This window comes from Bombina bombina, chromosome 2 (assembly GCF_027579735.1).
Source record: "Bombina bombina isolate aBomBom1 chromosome 2, aBomBom1.pri, whole genome shotgun sequence".
NCBI classification, from domain to species: Eukaryota; Metazoa; Chordata; class Amphibia; order Anura; family Bombinatoridae; genus Bombina; species Bombina bombina.
Window position 1 is genome coordinate 1,288,895,619 of NC_069500.1, and position 21,352 is coordinate 1,288,916,970.

Consider the following 21,352-nt stretch of genomic DNA (forward strand, 5'->3'; position numbering starts at 1 on the left):
ACTAGCTCATGGACTCTTGCTAATTACATGAAAGAAAACATAATTTATGTAAGAACTTACCTGATAAATTCATTTCTTTCATATTAGCAAGAGTCCATGAGGCCCACCCTTTTTGTGGTGGTTATGATTTTTTTGTATAAAGCACAATTATTCCAATTCCTTATTTTTTATGCTTTCGCACTTTTTTCTTATCACCCCACTTCTTGGCTATGCGTTAAACTGATTTGTGGGTGTGGTGAGGGGTGTATTTATAGGCATTTTGAGGTTTGGGAAACTTTGCGCCTCCTGGTAGGAATGTATAACCCATACGTCACTAGCTCATGGACTCTTGCTAATATGAAAGAAATGAATTTATCAGGTAAGTTCTTACATAAATTATGTTTTTTTAATAAAAGTTTGCAGGCAATATTAGGTTACATAACTCTAGCACTAATATAATGTCATATAATTCTGCACTATGTGCAGAATTATATAACATTATTTTCTATGTTTACTGACCCTTTAAGAGTCAGCACTGATTGGCTAAAATGCATGTCTGTAAAAAGAACTCAGATAAGGGGGCAGTCTGCAGAGGCTTAGATACAAGATAATCACAGAGGTAAAAAGTGTATTTCTATAACTGTGTTGGTTATGCAAAACTGGGGAATGGGTTATACCGGGATTATCTATCTTTTTAAACAATAACAATTCTGGAGTAGACTGTCCCTTTAAAGTTACTTCTATAATTAAATTGTTTACTTTGTTGAACATATTTAGATATGCTCTGGAGCTGCAATTCTCTACTGGGTGCTAGCTGATAAATTTTGGCTTTGTACACATTCCTCTTGTCATTGACACTCCAGATGAGGCCAGCTAGCTCCCAGTAGTGCACTGCTGCGGTGGAGCTGACTTTAACAAGGTTTAAACACACATCTGCACACATAATTATATACTATACATTTCCCTAACATTTGTTTAATGCAGACAAACATAAAAATGAGAAGAAACCTAATTCAGAACAGTTTTCTAAAGTGATACTTCCTGTAAAAAAAAAAAGAAAATACTTCAAGGACATCAATGTCTGAAATAGTAAACAAAGTCAGATGTAACCAATCAGATGTGTGAAACTGCTTCCAGATGTCATTAAGAGACCCTTTTCCTTTTAAGCAAAAAAAGCAAATACTAAACAAAGGCAAAAAGATGATAGTTTGTTCTTTCTTTCTTTCTCTCGCTTTCTCTTTCTTTTCTTTCCTTTCCTTCCTTCTTTTCTCTTCTTTCTTTCCTTTCTTAGCAAGACCTGATATCCTGCAGTGATCCTTATGAAATACTCCAAGCTGCTGTGCCAGATATCCTATAGCTCTGCTCAGGGAGATGATGAAAGAAGTCTCATCATCACTGCAAGGTCCCTCAGATAATTTTAGAAAAGCAAAGTTGCAGTTTATCACATTATGCAATGTTTTGAATGTGAAGGAGAGACAATTACATTACAATATAAAGTCTAAAAATATTACAAAGATTTTGTATGATTTAGCTTGTACTTTCAAAAATAGGCTGCGGTTGTTATAGCCAATAAGAAGCCATAGTGCCCAAGCCAGTATTGCCAATTAAAGGTCTACTCCAACATTTTTGTTTAAAAAGATAGTCCCTTTATTACCCATTCCCCAGTTTTGCACAGCCAACATGGTTATATTACCTCTGTGATTACCTTGTATCTAAACGTCTTCTGACAGCCCCCCTATCACATGGCTATTTATTTATTTATTTATTTATTTATTTATTTATTATCTATTGACTTGTATTTTAGCCAAATAGTGATGTGGCATGCACAACTCCATGGGAGAGAGCAAAATGTTATATATATGGCACATATGAATTAGCCAATAGCCATGTGGGCTATCTGGCTTGGCGCCAGTTGGAGCGTACGGCTATTTGCTAAGAGGCGGAAACGTCACCTCACAGCAAAATAGCATTCTGCTGTGGGCTGCCGGAGGTGCTCAGTGCGGCGAACGCTTCCAACAAATTAAGGAGCTTTCAGCATGAAGTATTTTATACTTCATGACTGAAAGTCCCCTTTATTTGTTCCAATTGTAAATCGTAGCATAGATTTACGACTTTGATGTCTTTAGTACTCTATGGCAGAAGTGTTTTGCAACATTATTTATAGCTTTATTATACAATGTTGCAAAACACTGCTGCCATAGAGAACTAAAACACGTGCACACTCCTGAGCTCTAATGAGCCTACCTAGTTTTATTCTAACTTCCGTAAAAGATACCAAGAGAAGGAAGCAAATTTGATAACAGAAGTTAATTGGAAAGTTGTTTGAAATGGAATGCTCTATTCGAATCACCACAGTTTAATTTCGACTTTACTGTCCCTTTTAACAACTCCATTGGTAAAAAAAAAATGTAGCATTATTATTATTTTTATGCTGCCTGTAAATTCAGTGAAAGTTACATTTTCCTATGTATGTGCAGTACTCCTTTATAGAATATTGCAGCTTATGCTATTTAAGTGTCTATATATAGATTGGAGTACGGTATTATTTTGCTTAAATAATCGCTCATTTTAACTGATGCTACTAATCACATTTTAAAGATCTTGTTCACATAAAACACAGTAAAAAAATTACAGTCTTATTGTCAAATGGGCGAAAGAATGTCCTCCAATCAACGCGCTGCAACAGAACTGCTGCCCTCAGCATCCAATCAGAAGACTTCTCGCATTGCAATAACGTAAAAACGAACCTTGGATACCCAAAGGAGTTTGGTTGCAGACTGGAGCTCCACTCTAGACAGAAAACATGTGACCTCCACTCAAAGTTTTATTTATTTTTAATCAACTTTAATGTAACAAACAATAGACAATCATTCTGAAAACTAAACATTTTGCAGCTTTCTTGTTCTTAATGTTCACTCACAGTGGTTTATGCTGATTATCATTTATAAGGAAACCACTGTGAATTAAGTACAAGAAAGCTGCAAAATGTACAAGGCTGAAGCTGTCTTCCTATTCAGTCAGCTATTTATAATGCAACTGATTACAATTTGGAAAATAAAGATTTATAAACAAAATATCTACATTTATTGTTATTTTAAATAAAATAATACACTTTCTAAAAACCTAAACAAACTTACATTTTATAAAAAAATATCATCTTATATTGCAATAGGATTTTAACCCTTTTAAAATACCAGTTACTTATTCAGAAAAGGTAAAATATATGAAGTGTATATCAATGAGATAGGTATAGAACTGCCTTATTCATCAAATTATGGTTCCATCTATAACCCATACACTCATATTCCTTAGGGGAGTGTGGGGGGTGCCTAAGTGGTAGGTATACAGTGTAATCCCCCCAAAAAAGAAAACCACTATTTGGCACACACTTAAACACATTTTAATATTTGGCAGTAAAAGTTGTTTTAATTTTTTGGCTCCCTTTCTACGGATCTACCTATGTGTTTAAAGGAATACTAAACCCAATTTTTTTTCTCTCTCATGATTCAGATAGAGCATGAGATTTTAAGTACCTTTCTAATTTACTCCTATTATCAATTTTTCATTGTTCTCATGTTATCTTGATTTGAAAAAGCAGTACTGTAAGCTTTAGAGCCGGACCTTTTTTTGTTCAGCACTTGGGTAGCACTTGCTGATTTGTGGCTAAATGTAGCAAACCAATCAGAAAGTGCTACCGAGGTGCTGAACTAAAAATGGGCCGGCTCCTAACCTTTTATTACTGCTTTTTCAATTCAAGATAACAAGAGAACAAAGAAAAATTGATAATAGGAGTAAATTAGAAAGTTGCTTAAAATTGCATGCTCTATCTGAATCATGAAAGAAAACATTTGGGGTTAGTATCCCTTTTAAGTGTGTGCCAAATAGTGGTTTTCTTTTTTTGGGGGATTACAAAATATATGAAGTGACAAGGTTGTCACCAATTTGTTTGCCATAAAGAGCATTTGGCCAGGCTGTTAACATGTCTGTTGTATGATAGGGTTTCATGCCCTGTATATATCCACATATAAATGAGTGACCCAAAGGATTTTAATCCATTTAAAATATCAGTTACTCAAAATTATACCATGTTTGCTATCTGTTTATTGCAATATAAGATGATTTTTAAAATAAAATGTAAGTTTGTTTAGGCTTTTGGAAAGTGTATTATTTTTATTTATTTTTTTTAAAGTTTTTTTATTGAGGGAAAAAATTTACAATCAACAAACAGTTTGCTCAATCAAACTCTTGGGTTACAGTGAATGCATAATGAAATATCATGGACAAGTAAACATAAGAACATATTCAGAGATAGATCGCATATCACATCAGTTACATAGCGTTCCCAAGTTGGGTCGTGGCTCAAATGAACAGGGGTTGCAGAGCAAACCTAAAAACACCCTCTTTTCCCCTCAAAGGCAGTTGAGGCCACTTTTGGACCCCAATAGATTCAGTTACTATTCTGAGGGTATTTAGATAGTACAGGCCCAGTTAATGCCTGCACACTATAATCTCCTTCAGATGTCAGCTAGGACCATGAGTAGGTCCGGGATGCAACTACTAAGTTGAGGAGGTATTGCACTTAAACATAACAATATTAGGTGTACATACACTAATCATTATAACAAAGAAAGAAAGCTGCAGACACTGCTTCACCATTAAACCAGAAAATTAGTAGGTAAAGGGATACGACTAATCGCAGAGGGGGTCTAGTTGCGTTATGTTGTTGGAGAAGCGGATATGTCGCCAATTAGTAGACATATGTAACCGGTTTATAGTTAAAGCTAGACAGGGCCTCTATTTGTTATCATTCGCTTCGACAGGATCCCATGCTTGTGGGAAGTATAAGCAACATTTATAATAATTTCCATAGACCCTCAACCTTTTAAGTATCCCATTAATTGTTCAATCTTATACGTTAAACACATGCATGGGCTAGTATCTCTATCTAAATTGTAGGGAAATACAGGTTGCAAACGTTGAAGCACAGAACAATGAGTATAATTCTTCTTTATATCATACAGGTTGTGCTGAGGTTTATATTCTAAGAAGAGATAAAGAGCAGTCAGGAATGCTAGAGGTAGGAGTCACCCGAGGGCGGGTACCGCACTAGTTCGGTCCCACCCCAGGGGATGACTCTCTAATGTGATTGGGAGGTTTGCATAGTTGCCGCATCTAAATTTCTGTAAACCTCAAACATCTCAACATCAATTCTAAAACCACAATAAATATACAGGTATGTTAAAATTCATAGCCAGAATATGAGTTGAAGCAGTTGCAGACAGTAAAACACTTAAGGAAAATCATAATAGAACTATCATTGTTAGGATCCGGAGAGCCATTTTTACACTGTTATCAGTACAAGCTGTGGCAAAGGCTCTACGGACAGGGCAGAGGCTACTAAACTCTGCCATAAGGGCGTATTAAGGATACGATGTCTATCCCCTGCCCCACATATGGGGGGGGGGGGGGAGTGGGCAGACCAGAGCTGACAATGGTATTCCCTCATTAAGCCAAGTGGACACCTTAATGTATTCATGCTGTACATACTCATTACCACCAAATAATGCTCCCTGCTCGTTGGGGACAACTATAATGCTAGGGGAACATTTTCAGTGCAAATTATAAATGGCCAGGGGTTCCAGAGATTCTCACAAGGAAGACGTTAGGGACATATAATCTAGTTTATGCCTATTTATGTGTTGTAATTTCCTAGGGTATTAGTTGAATGTGACACAGGCTAAATAAGGGGCTTGTCACCCAGAGGTCTAAGTATATATCATTAGATAACACTCTGACATATTGTTCATGATAGCCGCTTAAATACAAGGCAGGGCACATAAATATATAAATTCCATAGACCTAAGCTGAACATAAGCTTGCATACAAATAGCCTGAGGCTGGGAGTACTTATTGTGGTAAACATACAGTGATCCATACATTATTTCAGCTAAGTACAAGTACTGATAACCAACCCACATGGGATGGCAGCCTGAAACAAAGAAATAGGCGGTGTACAGGAGTGTAAGTTTTACAGACAGCCAGAAGGTATATAGGAGTTCAAGGAAGTCCTCAATTAGGGATCCGACATTCTGTCTTCATGAATACTATGGGCTTTAATCCATGGTAAAGAGGGAGCCTCTGAGAAGAAGAAGCGCAAGTGCATCGTCTCTCACAGTGGCAGTATTACTGCTCAGACGCTCGTAGCTCCTGCTTGTGGGAACTGCTTACCCGACCTGCATGCGGGCAAACCCATCAGCCTCCACACGGGGCCAAGCAGCCCGGACAGCCCAAGGGGAGTGGTGGCACACAGCCCGGTGCATCCAGAATCTGGCGATCAGGCCGCCTCAAAGGTAAGTGAAAGAAGTTCCTACCCCTGTTTAAGTCAGCCCGACACATAAGGACCTCTTCGATGCGGCTCTCAGGCACAGCGCCCGCCTGCCCCATCGTCGCCGCTGCAGAGCTCTCCCTGCGATCACGGAAGCCGCCATCAGCCGCCCCCAGCAAGCTGGTCTCATCTCTCCATTCCGGGACCAGTACAGGCCTCCATAGTCTCTTGAGGGCAACCCGAAAGCCACCCCCCTGAGCTGCTGGTTCTGGCGCCTTTGTCGTTGCTGGTATAGAAGGATCAGTCCGCAAATGTGCGCTCTCCATTAATGATAGGAGGTGGTCAAATCTGCTACATATCCGTAGCTCAAAATCTAGCATGAGTTCTTGTATGGTCTTGTAGTCCGCCTCCATCTTGGGTAGTGCAAGTGATGCGACCAAGGGCCTGATTCCTCAGGCCTAATTGCCCTGTATGTGATTGCTGAATTTCTTTATAGTCGCCAAACGATGTTCAGTATGCTCCTTTGAGTTAACACAAGGAGCTGGGTACATACCATTGCAGTATATAGAAAAAAACTTGATTTATATGGGAGAAATACACGGAGCTCAAAACCCTTGTGACTGTCTGTCTCAGCGGTTAGCTCCGCCCCCGTATTATTTTATTTAACCCTTTTGTGCCAGGGTTAACGTATCTACATCGGAAAAACTGTTCCGATGTAAACAAATTGAAATCTCGCGATCGTGCACATGATCACAAGATTTCAATGATGGGATCACGTCAGGGGGGCGTCCCTATGATGCTAGGCACGCCCTTCAGACCGCGATCCCATCAGGGAAGCGCCAGTGGCTTCAGGAAAGCCAAGTGGTTAGGATATTGTATTCAGTCCGTCGGCGCTAAAGCCCAACGAAATTCGGACGGAATACAACGCCCTAACATCGTTAAAAGGTTAAAATAAAAATAATTTTATTTTGTTTATAAATCTTTATCTTGCAAATTGCAATCAGTTGCATTATAAGAAGCTGACTGAATATGAAGACAACTTCAGCCTTGTACATTTTTCAGCTTTGTTGTACTTAATGTTCACTCACAGTGGTTACCTTATAAATGACAATCAGCAAACCACTGTGAGTGAACAGTAAAGGGACATGAAACCCAATTTTTCTCTCTCATGATTTAGAAAGAGCATGCAATTTTAAACAACTTTCTAATTTACTTCAATTATCTATTTTGCTTCATTCTCTTGATATCCTTTGCTGAAAAGCATATCTAGATAGGCTGAGAAGCTGCTGATTGGTAGCTGCTCATATATGCCTTGTGTGATTGGCTCTCCCATGTGCATTGCTATTTCTTAAACAAAAGATATCTAAAACATGAAGCAAAATAGATAATAGAAGTAAATTGGAATGATGTTTAAAATTGTATTCTCTACTTGAATCATGAAAGTTCAAGTTTAGTGTTCCTAAGCACAAGAAAGCTGCAACATGTTTAGTTTTCAGAATAATTGTCTATTGTTTGTTACATTAAAGTTGATTTAAAAAAAAAGAAAAAAAAAGCTTTCAGTATTCAGTGGAGGTCACATGTTTCCTGTCTAGAGTGGAGCTCCAGTCTGCAGCCAGACCCTTCTCTGGATAGCGGCTAGTGACGTCTCTGGGGGAGGAGACAACACGGGAGATACTGGAGAGGAGAAGCTGCTGATCTGTGAGCACTTTAACCCTGGTGAAGTAGCAGCATGGCAGCTGTCAGTGAGGCTCGCAGAGTGCTGGTGTATGGAGGAAAAGGAGCTCTGGGCTCTAAATGTGTTGACTTTTTCAAATCTAAAAACTGGGTAAATACGCTTCAAATCACTTTATATATTTTGTTAAAGTATTAATTTAATCTGTTTTGTTTATCTATTTACATCATGTGTTGTTTGTTTTACAAATGCTGCAAATAAATATCATTCAAGATAAAAGAGTGAAAATAAAGCATTTGGTACTGATTTACTATCAGACCAGCAACAGGTTGTTGCCAACTTTGCTTAAACGCTGTTAAATCTGTTTCAAACTTCTGATTGACTGATGCAGATCTTGCCATTCTTATTTTGCCAGTGGGTTGCATCCATAGATATTGCAGAAAATGCATCAGCAAGTGCAAACGTGGTAGTGAAGCTGTCAGACTCTTTCACTGAGCAATCTGATCAGGTGAGTCATTCTTTTTATTCCCCCATATCATTTACTCGATACATGATTGGACTTTAATATCCACGGACTGTTTCTATTGACAGAGGAGCAGCTGGCATTTTTAAATGAATGTCCAATATTAGTTGCCATATAATGGTTAAATGATAGAAGCAATGGTTATTATTTTGGAATAATTCAAATAATCTTCCTTTCTATCATTGTTTTATCCTCCAAGTTAGAATATATATCATTTAGTTTAGAGCATGTACCCAGACCCACTGCAGTTATATAACTATTGCTAAAACCTACAATAATATTTAAATCATAAAAATTGAGAGTGAGTTGAATACATTGATGTTAAAAGCTATTTTAGCATTTATATATCCAGGTAGCAATATGCAGCTGTGTAATAATGGTAGGGTCTTGTTATCTCTTGATAGGTGCTTTTTCTGCTTCTAGTGATAGATTTGGCACTGTGTCTGGAAAAGAATGAGCAAATGACAGGATTTTATAAATATATAATTAGAAACATATGTCTGAAACAAATAACAAATTACTATGCTTCCTATAGCTTCTTTGAAATATGTCTGTAACTTTCAAGAGCTTTTATCATATTGTTGGTTATTTGCTTAACCCTAATGTTTGCGTTTTCAGGTCTCAGTAGGGGTTGAACAGATTTTGGACGGTCAGAAGGTTGATGCCATTTTGTGCGTGGCAGGAGGTTGGGCTGGTGGATCTGCAAAAGCAAAATGTAAGACTAGAAATCATTTTAACAATGATTTATAATTCACTGCAAAGGGTCTTGTACTTGTTTATATCATTTAGTTGTATTCGTTTTATTAAAGCAAATGGCTGTTAATGATTTAGGATTCTTAGCTAATACCTTAAGGGTAACTTATTTGTCCACTTTGATAACTTACTAATATTACTGGAATATAAATAAAAACATAATAATAATCATTTTTTTTATTTAAATAAATTTATTTAGTTTTTATTTCATAACATGCTTGAAGAGACCTAAGTTGACCCGACAGCTTGCAATCTAAACTGACTTAAATTGCCATTACAATGTAATACTTTGCCTCCTTACATTTCTTTATACAGTAGCTTTATTTCTTTATTTATAAATTAAAGATGCAGTGCTGGTGCAGCATACTAATAGTCTTGTTACAATTCCCAGAGAAGTAATGGTTACTATGGCAAACATATTGACATTGTAAAAAATGCTGCTGCAGCATAACCTTAGTAAATGTAATATTGCTGCAGTTTTACTATTGGATACAATATCTGTAGTCGAGCCAGCTTGTGTTAAAGGGACATACAACACAAACTTGTTCTGTCATGATTCAGGTAGAACATGCAATTTTTAACAACTTTCCAATTTACTTCTATTATAAAATGTTCTTAGTTTTCTTGTTATCCTTTTTTTTAAAAGCAGGGATATAAGTTCAGGAGCGTGCACGTGTCTGCAGCACTATATGTCAGCAGTTTTGCAACAATGTTATACATTAGCAAGAGCACTAGATGGCAGCGCTATTTCCTGTCATGTAGTGCTTTAGGCATGTGCACGCTACCTATCTAGATATCTCTTCAGCAACGACTAACATGAGAACGAAGCAAATTTAAATGTAATAGTCATTGTTTCTATTTTTTTTTCTACCCGTCTTGCCTTTATTGACTGTACTTCCTGTCTAGTTATGCAGAATCTGTTGCCGTATTACAAATAAAGATAATAATATATATTTTTTTTAATCTTCATTATTATGCAGTTGTCTATTTGTTTATTAAATCTCAGCCTTTTCATTTCCAAGTGATTTGTTACAATATAAGGGGATATTCTAGTGCAGAAATGACATGTGCTAATTTATTAGAGAACGCAGACTTTAGCACTACTGACTCTGCAAGCCTGCTGTTTTAGCACTACTGACTCTGCAAGTCTGCTCTTTGAGCATCTCAGTTTTAGCACTACTGACTCTGCAAGTCTGCTTTTTGAGCTTGTCAGTTTTAGCACTACTGACTCTGCAAGTCTGCTTTTTGAGCTTGTCAGTTTTAGCACTACTGACTCTGCAAGTCTGCTTTTTGAGCTTGTCAGTTTTAGCACTACTGACTCTGCAAGTCTGCTTTTTGAGCTTGTCGGTTTTAGCACTACTGACTCTGCAATTCTGCTTTTTGAGCTTGTCGGTTTTAGCACTACTGACTCTGCAAGTCTGCTTTTTGAGCTTGTCAGTTTTAGCACTACTGACTCTGCAATTCTGCTTTTTGAGCTTGTCAGTTTTAGCACTACTGACTCTGCAAGTCCGCTTTTTGAGCTTGTCAGTTTTAGCACTACTGACTCTGCAAGTCTGCTTTTTGAGCTTGTCAGTTTTAGCACTACTGACTCTGCAATTCTGCTTTTTGAGCTTGTCAGTTTTAGCACTACTGACTCTGCAAGTCTGCTTTTTGAGCTTGTCAGTTTTAGCACTACTGACTCTGCAAGTCTGCTTTTTGAGCTTGTCGGTTTTAGCACTACTGACTCTGCAAGTCTGCTTTTTGAGCTTGTCGGTTTTAGCACTACTGACTCTGCAATTCTGCTTTTTGAGCTTGTCGGTTTTAGCACTACTGACTCTGCAATTCTGCTTTTTGAGCTTGTCGGTTTTAGCACTACTGACTCTGCAATTCTGCTTTTTGAGCTTGTCGGTTTTAGCACTACTGACTCTGCAAGTCTGCTTTTTGAGCTTGTCGGTTTTAGCACTACTGACTCTGCAAGTCTGCTTTTTGAGCTTGTCAGTTTTAGCACTACTGACTCTGCAAGTCTGCTTTTTGAGCATGTCAGTTGCCATTAACTGGGTTTGGGAAAAAATATTAAAAAAATTTTTGATTATAAAAAAATAAATAAAAATCTTCTATATTCACAGAAGTAATATGCAATACTTTATCAGGATAAATGGTACAATGACTACAAATAGCTAGAAGCGTATTCACTGGATCCTTCCAGAGAAGATGTGATTGACTAGGTTGCAATAAAACAGGTCAAGCTCTTCCTCAGCTTTAGCTTACAGCCTTATGGTTAAGGTGTGGTCAAGAGGAAGAAGAGTAGTGCAGTTTTGGCCAAATACTTTATTGTATTGACCATCTGTCCCATATAAGCAACTTGTTGAGACTTGCATAAAATGCTAAATAATAGCACAAGAAATAGACACAAAAAAATAATAAATTGTGGCCCTGAGAGTGGACAGAACTGTTTTATAGGGACAATCACTGCCTGCTCTACAGGAGATGTGATCAGCTATTTTTGTGGAGCAATAGTTAGTGGTTGACATATCCCCATCCCAGGGTTTTGTGTCTTGGGATACTCGGGTTGCTATAGTCTCTATTGAAACAGATTGCTGGTGCTGATGTGTACATGTGACTGAGCACTTATGTCAGTAGCCCTGTATATAGATAACAAGTAGAATGAAGAATATTAATAAGCACCTCCAGTAATTTTTTTTCCCTTTTTTTCTGAAAATGATGGAGGATTTTTTAAATACAAAAATATATTCTAATTGGGGGATTGTATTAGTTGGGATATAGCACTTGATTTTCTTAGTAATTAAGAATCATGTCCACTTGGTGTCGGCTATTATAATTAGCTGCATTGGGACCTGAAGCTCCCAGGAGCAAATTACGTACATTTAAAATGGTGTTTTCCCCTTATGATACATAAGTTGATGGAGAATGTCTCAACTTCTGGTCATACAAAAGTATTATGGTGTGTGTGTGTGTGTATAAATTACATTTTTATTACCATTGAGGACTTTAAACATTTTTTTGAATGTAACCCTTATCTGAAAATATAAAAAAAAGGTTAAACAATAAAACCAAACACAAGTTAAAAAAAAAAAAAATAGTAATAAAAAAAAAAAAAAAAAAAAAATATATATATATATATATATATATATATATATATATATATATATATATATATATATATATATATATATATATACACATACATACATACAGCTCAAAATTTCAAGCCCTAAGCTACTAGCCAGCCCAAAATGTTTCTCGCTACTTTTGATCACAACCACAACCCCCCCCCCCCTTTGCATATGTTTAGCCAATGTGATTTATTTATTGTGCAGTAATTTTCAATAGTATTTTTGTTTTATACCGTAAATTAAACAATGCTACTTACAGTAATAAATTAGCAAAAATAAGTGCATAGCAGTTAGAAACATCAACTAGGGTTCTGGGGAAGACAACAGCTGGACAGAAAAAGCAAGTTGCTGAACTCAGAGAAAGCAGAGAGTGTTGACATTAATGTGAGGTCATAGCAGACCTGGAAATTTGTTTTATAACTATCATCTAAGGCTATATCTTCTCTTTACACTCTTTCTTTCTTCTCTCTCAAATCTCTTCACTCCTTTTTTTTTCACCACTTTTCCTCTCCAATCTCTGTCTGCCCCTGTTTACCCTCTCCGAAGTAACAGTCTAAGCACTAATGGGGTCCTTATAGCCCTAGAGGAATAACTTATCCTTGCCCTTTCATGGATATATAATATCCCTTTGGATAATATTTGTAGACATCCACTGACTAACTTTCATTTGCCACTGTAAAATTTCCACTTTGTGTAAATAAATAAATCTTTTCCTTGACTCATTTTTGACTCTTCATTTTAAAATGATAATAATAATTGTAAAGAGAAGGGATAAGCGAATGGCAAAAAAAAAAAAAGTGAAAAAATCTCTAAATATGAGAGTCTACTGACTTTTAAAAGAGACAAAAAAAGGAGAGAAAAAAAATTGATGCTTATGAGACTTATCCTATATTTACATATTGCAAAGCCCCTATGAGTCTATGAAGTCACATTGAGTGGAACCAGGTACAAGCGTGTAACAAATAGTAAGAATCAGGGTTTGTCATTCAAAGAGCCATGGGCTACATCCCTTACAATTTTGTCTCTCTGCTCTTTTGATCAGCTATTCACAAATTCCCTCCCTTACCTGAACGTTAAAACATATGCATGTGGTTTCTGTATATTCTACTTAAATTGGGAGACATGTGTGATTCCTGTATTAAATAGTATTGGTACCGTATCATTACAGGTTTGCAGCGACAATCACTGTTTTGTTTAGATTTTATGGAACTCAATCAAATGCTTAAGATCAAAGCAAGCTAGAAGCACCCCCCCCCGTAATATCTGGCCTACAGACGGCAACATTCCCTTTAAATTTAATTTTAAGCTTAACAAAGTCAGTCTCACAGTGAGTCAGCCATTTTCACCATATGTGAGTCTGGCATCAATCACAAGCTGATTGTAATGCTCTGTCTGGTTTAAATTAGAAATCTTGTAGACTGCGTATAAAGTGTTGGACATATCTTGCTCTATTTCCCAATAATAATACAAGCTTTACAAATTGTAACTAAGCAAACAAAAATATTGAAATATTCATAAATCATTCTGATGAATTATCGTATCCATAATATATGTATATATAAATATTGTTGCCTGGGATAATATATATCATATATTATATATATATATATATATATATATATATATATATATATATATATATATATATATATATATATATTCCAACAGCCCCTGTACCTGACATGGGGACAATACAGTACTAGTGTGTGTGTGTGTATGTGTGTGTCTATATATAAAATACATTATTGTCACTTAGTGGTTTTGTAATTTAGACAGAGCATACAATTTTTAAAACGTTTCCAATTTACTTCTATTACATTTACTTTGTTCCCATGGTATTCTTTGTTGAAGAGATACCTAGGTAGGTGACAGGAGCACTACATAGCAGGAAGTAGTGCCATCATCTAGTGCTCTTGCTAATGGATAACATGCTTGCAAAACTGCTGCCATATAGTGCACACTCAACTTACATCCCTGATTATCAACAAAGACAATTTGATAAAAAAAGTAAATAAGAAAGTTGTGTAAAATTGCATGCTCTATTTGAGTCAAGGGTTTCATGTCCCTTTAAGTAAATTGAGTATTTTGGGGTTTTTAGGGGTTATAAGAGATACCCTTGTCTCCTATAATTAAACATGATTAACCAAACCTACAGAACTGTTGCATCAATGTTTGGCATTTGGGAAATAGATTTCATGTCTAGAAAGTACTTTTTTTTTTTATCTTTGGTAAGAAAACATTAAGCTGTTGCTGTGATCAATACCTTGGGTTGTATACTTTAAAAAGGTTTTAAGACCCCTATTTTAATATTTATAATTTGTTGACTCATCTGAAAGAAAACTGTCAGGTGAGTGACATTTGAGGGCTGGAGTTGAGAAACTGATTTAACGTGTGTCACAGGGAAAGTGCTACGTCATGTGTATGACTCTGTGCTAGATATAGGGCCACAATCAAATATCACAAGGAAAATAAGCGATAATGAAATGGGCCATTTTGTAAAGTGTTCTATACCTAAGTATGTCACAATGAAATGGGCCTGATAGGTTGTGTATGTGATGAAGTTACATGCAGAAATGTGGTAACATTCATTTTTTTTAAATGTAGGTATATATATATATCATATAAAAAATTGCTAACTTTTTCACAAACTTTTTGGGTTTCTCACTTAAAAAATATTTACATACCACTTGTGCAGCAATAACACAAATGGTTGTAAAAGCTTCTCTGGGATCCTTTTGGTCAGAAATGGCAGACATGCATGGCTTTGCCATTGCTTTTTGTAATTAGAATACCGCTAATTTCAGCTGTACACAACACTTTTTTCGGCAATGAAGGGGTTAATTAGTTATCTGGTAAGGGTAATAGTATTGTAATGTATCCAAAGTAGTATAGCAGTACCACCAATTTAATATAAAAGGATTATTTTATTAAGCCAACATAAAACAGACAACGTTTCGGATTTTCATCCTTAATCATGTCTAATGTGCATACATTTAAAATCAACCTTAAATAGGCTGTAACCACGCCCCACATACACCTCTACTTATCTTAACCCTTACCTATATAAAATCACATCTATATCCAAAGACAATGCCATCTAGTGGTCAAGGTATATATTAGTTAAACACATAGTCAAAGTTATTACTTAGATCCAATTTTTGGGGAGTCATTGGTATATTGTGTTCATTATATTCACATTCTATATCTAAATAGATTAATTATCCATTCATTATAAGCATACTCCCCAATCCATTTCCCTATTCATCCCATTTGGATAGGGGCAATTTGTAGAGCCTTAAGAAAAATAGCAAACTTATGTTTAAGGAGGCTGACAAGGGGGGTGCACTTGTCATTTTGGAAAAGGAGTATTACATTCAAGAGATTGAGGGACAATTGGCTGTTAAAATGTATATCAATTGCTACCATTCAATCCAATGTTTAAAATAAAAAAGGAGCTGGAAACATGTGTGGTTGGAGCTCAAAAATTGGATTAATAGATAGCAAGACAGCCAAATTTATTTTAGAAACCGAAGACACTATACCTGTCCTATATACACTCCCCAAAGTCCACAAGGACATGGAAAAGCCTCCTGGCCGTCCTATAGTGGCAGGAGTAGGTTCTATACTCTTCTAAAGCATCCATATATGTTGATAAAATACTTAGGCCATTTGTTTGCTCCACCTCATATATTAGAGATACAGGGGACTTTGTAAACAAAGTCCAGAATGTGACATTAGACAACAACAAGGGTATTCTTTTTAGCCTGGACGTGACAAGCTTATACACCTCGATTACACACGAAGCAGGTATGGGTGCTGTCAATAGGTGTCTAGTTCAAGATCTTGATATAAGTGAGAGACAGAGAACATTTATTTTGTATCTCTTATGTATTGTTCTTAGATGCAGTTTTTTTCTATTCCAGGATCAATTTTATTTGCAATTGCAGGGCATGGCTATGGGTTCCAATGTCGCTCCAACCTATGCCAATATTTTTATGAATACATTTGAAGAATGCTTTGTTCAGTCACCAGTTGCTTCATCTATATGGCGCCACATGGTGGCGCTATATAGATGATATTTTCGGCATATGGTTGGGCGACATTGGGACCCTAGAGCATTTTGTTAGGGATCTTATTTGTGCCACACAGCATATTAAGTTCAAGTTAAATGTGAGTGAAGAGAGAATTGATTTCTTAGATACTTCAATGTACAAAAAAGATGGTACATTAGCTGTGGACCTTTACAAGAAACAAATGGATTGCAATAATTTGTTGTACTTTGAAAGTACACATCCTGCTGCTCTGGTGAGGAGTTTACCCAGAAGCCAACTCATGCGTGTGAGACGGATTGTCTCTGAGAATGTGATCAAAGATAGGCTTGTAGAAATGGGTACACTCTTCAAACAGAGGGGATATCCAGCGGAGGGTATTGATCAGGGAATAGAAGATGTTTTGAAAATCCCTTGTGCCACCCTGCTTAAAGATAAAATGAAGGTGAAAGATACCCTTTGAATGATTTTCGTTAATGAATATTCCCCCTGGAGTAGTCAGACTCAAAAAGTTCTGCGAAAACATTGGCATGTTTTACAGATTTGAAACCCAGATGTTAAGAATTTATAAGTCCCCCCTATGACTGCATTTAGAAGAGGTAAAAACCTTAACGACACATTAGTGAGGGCAGATGTTGGTTTAAAAAGTACAGCCAAAGATACATTGGAGATAAAAATCTGGGATTTTTTCCCTGTCTTGGTTGTCAAAATTGCAACAGCATCATAAAAGGCCCCATTTGCACACATCCTCGGACAGGTAAAAAATACATACTTTACCTGTAATACAAACTACATGGTTTATTTGATTAAGTGCCCGTGTGGGCTGGGGTATGTGGGCATAACCACCGTCAAGGTGCGTGAGCGCATCAATCAGCATAAGAGCAATATCAGAATAGGCAATCTGGATGCCCATGTGTCCAATCATTTTATCATGGCAGGACATCAAATAAACCAGTTAAGATTTCAGATACTGGAGCATGTAAGAATGCCCAGAAGAGGGGGGGATAGAACTGAAATTCTGCATAATAGGGAGTTGTATTGGATACATGAACTAGGGACTATGATCCCAAATTGGATGAATAGGGAAATGGATTGGGGAGTATGCTTATAATAATGGATAATTAATCTATTTAGATATAGAATGTGACTATGATGAATACAATATACCAATGACTCCCCAAAAATTGGATCTAAGTAATGACTTTGACTATGTGTTTAACTAATATATACCTTGACCATTAGATGGCATTGTCTTTGGATATAGATGTGATTTTGTATAGGTAAGGGTTAAGATAAGTAGAGGTGTATGTGGAGGCGTGGTTACAGCCTATTAAGATTGATTTTAAATGTATGCACATTAGACTTGATTAAAGGGACAGGAAACCTAATTTTTTTCTTTCATGGTTTAGAAAGAGTATGCAATTTTAAACAACTTTCTAATTTACTTCTTTTATCTAATTTACTTAATTCTCTTGATATTCTTTGCTGAAAAGCATATCTAGATATGCTAAGTAGCTGCTGATTGGTGGCTGCACATAGATGCCTCATGTGATTGGCTCACCTATGTGCATTGCTATTTCTTTAACAAAGGATATCTAAAATATGAAGCAAATTAGATAACAGAAGTAAATTGAAATGTTGTTTGAAATTGCATTCTCTACCTGAATCATGAAATAAAAATTTTGGTTTTAGTGTCCCTTTAAGGATGAAAATCTGAAACGTTGTTTGTTTTATGTTGGCTTAATAAAATAATCCTTTTATATTAAATTGGTGGTGCTGCTATACTACTTTTGGATATTATTTTTACAGACCGTGGTGCTGGTCTGTTAGCTTGCACACCTGCAAAAAATTGCAACCCCAGTGGTGGGGGTTACCTTGGTGCCAGTTCACATTGGACTTACCTGGTATTGTAATGTAGGGATTACCCTCCCACCTCCCTGATCCCTCCCTAACAGCTCCCCCTTTACCCATGCTCTAAATTACCAACAGTGGTACTGGCAGTAAGCAGTTTAGGGCTTTTTTATTATTATTTTTCTGCAGTATAGGGATCCATCCCACCTCCCTGAGCCCTCCAAAACCACTCTCTAACCCTCCTTCCTCCCATTTGTGGCAGCCATCGTAGGTACTAACAGCTGTCTACCAGTACCCAGTTTGTTTGTTTTTTAAATTAAAATTGTATTTATTTTTTAATGTGTTTTTTTTTTCCTCTGTGGTGTAGGGGTCCCCCCTCCCTATTCATTTAAAATGTATTTTCTGTAGAGTACCTGTGCTGCTGGGCCACCCACCAACCTCTCACCGGCACCAATGGCGGTCATTAGACAATGACACAGACAGTGTTACTTGCAATCTGGCTTCATATTGTAACGCAGCACTTATTGTGCTCCATTACCATATGCTGGAAATCCACAAGCAGCAAGTCTTGATTGTCACTTGACAACTAAACCTTCTTGGGCTTCCAGCATTATGAACGTAGATCTATATTATGCGGTATTATGGGTTGTGTCCACATCCACATGGGCAACGGGGCTGAATAACTAAATGTGTTTTCTCTATAATCTGACTTTTTATTTGCATCTCTAATATTTTTAAAAATGTGCTGCATTTACATTCTGGAAAAAGGAAAACTATATCTGATACCAGTTTGTAACATTGTAGTATATGCATGCTTGCCTTTTAGCCCGATAATATTTATGTATCACAGCTGGGGTAGTTAGGGTAAAAATGTAAGAGGTATTGGATACAGAAAGGTTGAGAAACGCAATACTAATGTATGGGAGAAGTTAGAGTGTAGTGGGTGGATAATTTTTTTTTGGGGGCTAGGAGAATTTGAGAATGGGTAAAAACTGTTATGCTTTATCACAAAATAAGTCCACAGTCTTTAAAATCAGAATTTAGTGTAGTTTTAAAACTAATAATTACATATTTACCCATATTCCTTTTTAAGCATAAAGTGCAATATAATGCAAAGTGTTAAAAACAATGACATCTTATTTTCTACCTTTTTAAAAGGAAATATGAAACCCAAACATTTTCTTTCATGATCAAGATAGTGTACAATTTACAAAACGTTGCTATTTACTTTGTTCTTTTAGTATCCTTTGTTGAAAAGCAGGTAGGTAGCCTAAGGAGTGTTCACATTCTGGAGCACTAATTTTGGCAGAAGTTTTACAAGAATGCTTTTAACAATGTTCTACTTTGTGCAAACACTGCTGCAATTTAGTGCTTTTTTGTACCTATGTATGCTCTTCAACACAAACAACCAAAGCAAAGGAAAGAACAAAGCAAATTAGATAATATAAATAAAGTGGAAGCCATTTTAAAATTCTATGCCCTATATGAAGAAATGGATAAGCAGTGAAGGGGTTAAATGAAATTCTTTGAGTATGGGTTAATCACACAATGACTCGCATTGCCTGTATCCATTGAAGTCCTTTCACATTTTTGTTAATCATATTTAAAACCTTGTGCATAAAATATAAATGTCAGCGTGTGCAGAACTGGAAGGGTTTGCGACTTTTTTTTCATTTATAAGATCCAGTATTTTATTGCAAATGTATTTTCACTAGTCCTGTGATTCATATGTATGTGAAAGAGCAACCTCTGCTGGTCATTTTTTTGAAATTGTAGTTATAAGAAGGAGGCAATTCTGATTTGCCGGGAGAGACGGGAAGGGAAAGGAGAGACATATGAGCAACATGTAGGAGGCTGGAATAGACAATTATATTAAAGGGACAGTTCACCCAAGAACTTTCTCCCCTTTAAATTATTCCCAATGATCCTTTTTACCTGATAGAGTGTATTAAATTGGTTGCAAGTAGCTCCTTTACTCATATTTCAGCATTTGAAATAGCTGATTTAGTTTGTGGTTTCCCAACCTATACTGAAAGTTTTGATACTCGCGTATACGCTATTGACAAGCCTAAGTAAACACAGCCAGTGGGATGCAGGATAGTTAAGTAATAAAATGATAATTTTCCATTGTTCTCTCTATGTATTGAGCTATGGTGCTCCAGACAAATATAAGATAAGGAAGCAAGTCTGTGTACATAAAAGTGATAACATAATGAGATCTGATATTACCTGAAGCTCAACCCATTGTAATAGGCTGTGGTTTCAAAGCACAAAACCAGCTACTTCATATACACAAATAAACCCGAAAATGCAATTTCTCAAATATTTTATCCTCTGCAGTTGGTATAACAAGTCATTTAAAATACATTTATGGAAAAACAATTTTACAGTGTACTGTCCCTTTAAATAACCCATGACCTTCTCCTGCTGTATGGTGATATTGATAGGCTGCTTAGAAGCACAAATCCATTGTTTCTATCCTATCAGCTGGATCTTTGAGAATGGGGACGTTGCTAGGCAGTCTGGAATGAACTGTGGACAATTAGCAGTCCCTGTATTGGTCTTGTGAAATTGATGTCCTGTGATATAAATAAAACCATAATATCTGCATCATCCATGCATCTGAAATCTTAACGCTGCACAAAATGTGTATTTTTATTAACAGTAACTGCACAGTTCATCTGTATTCTTAGTATGTGCAAATTAAGTCTGTTCATTCTACACGTACCTTAGACTTGCTGATCTATAACTTCATATGCAAAATCTGTTACTTGCTATATTTATTTTCATCTTACAGCATTTTACAAGAGCTGCGATCAGATGTGGAAACAGAGTGTATGGACATCCGCTATTTCCAGTCACCTTGCTTCTAAACATCTGAAGGAGGGAGGTCTGCTTACATTAGCTGGGGCTAAGGCAGGATTGTCTGAAACGCCAGGTACAGTACAAAGGCCATTATTCTTCTGTATACTGATGTCGCAGCTTTGTACCAAATTAGCTGCATGCTTACATTCATCCTTATGTATACTATATACCCTTATGTATACTATATATACTATATATCCACCCTTATGTATACTATATATA

The 21,352-nt window shown here is 36.5% G+C and overlaps 1 protein-coding gene across 1 annotated transcript in view; it reads left to right on the forward strand.

Moving 5' to 3' along the window:
* The first annotated feature begins 7,972 nt into the window (after nt 1-7,972).
* Nucleotides 7,973-21,352, forward strand: part of QDPR (quinoid dihydropteridine reductase) — a 71,530-nt gene continuing 58,150 nt past the window's right edge. The window contains exons 1-4 of the mRNA XM_053704112.1: nt 7,973-8,129; nt 8,392-8,484; nt 9,118-9,214; nt 21,063-21,203. Coding sequence (XP_053560087.1) covers nt 8,034-8,129; nt 8,392-8,484; nt 9,118-9,214; nt 21,063-21,203 — 427 coding nt within the window. The 5' untranslated portion in view covers nt 7,973-8,033. The remainder of the gene's footprint in view (nt 8,130-8,391; nt 8,485-9,117; nt 9,215-21,062; nt 21,204-21,352) is intronic.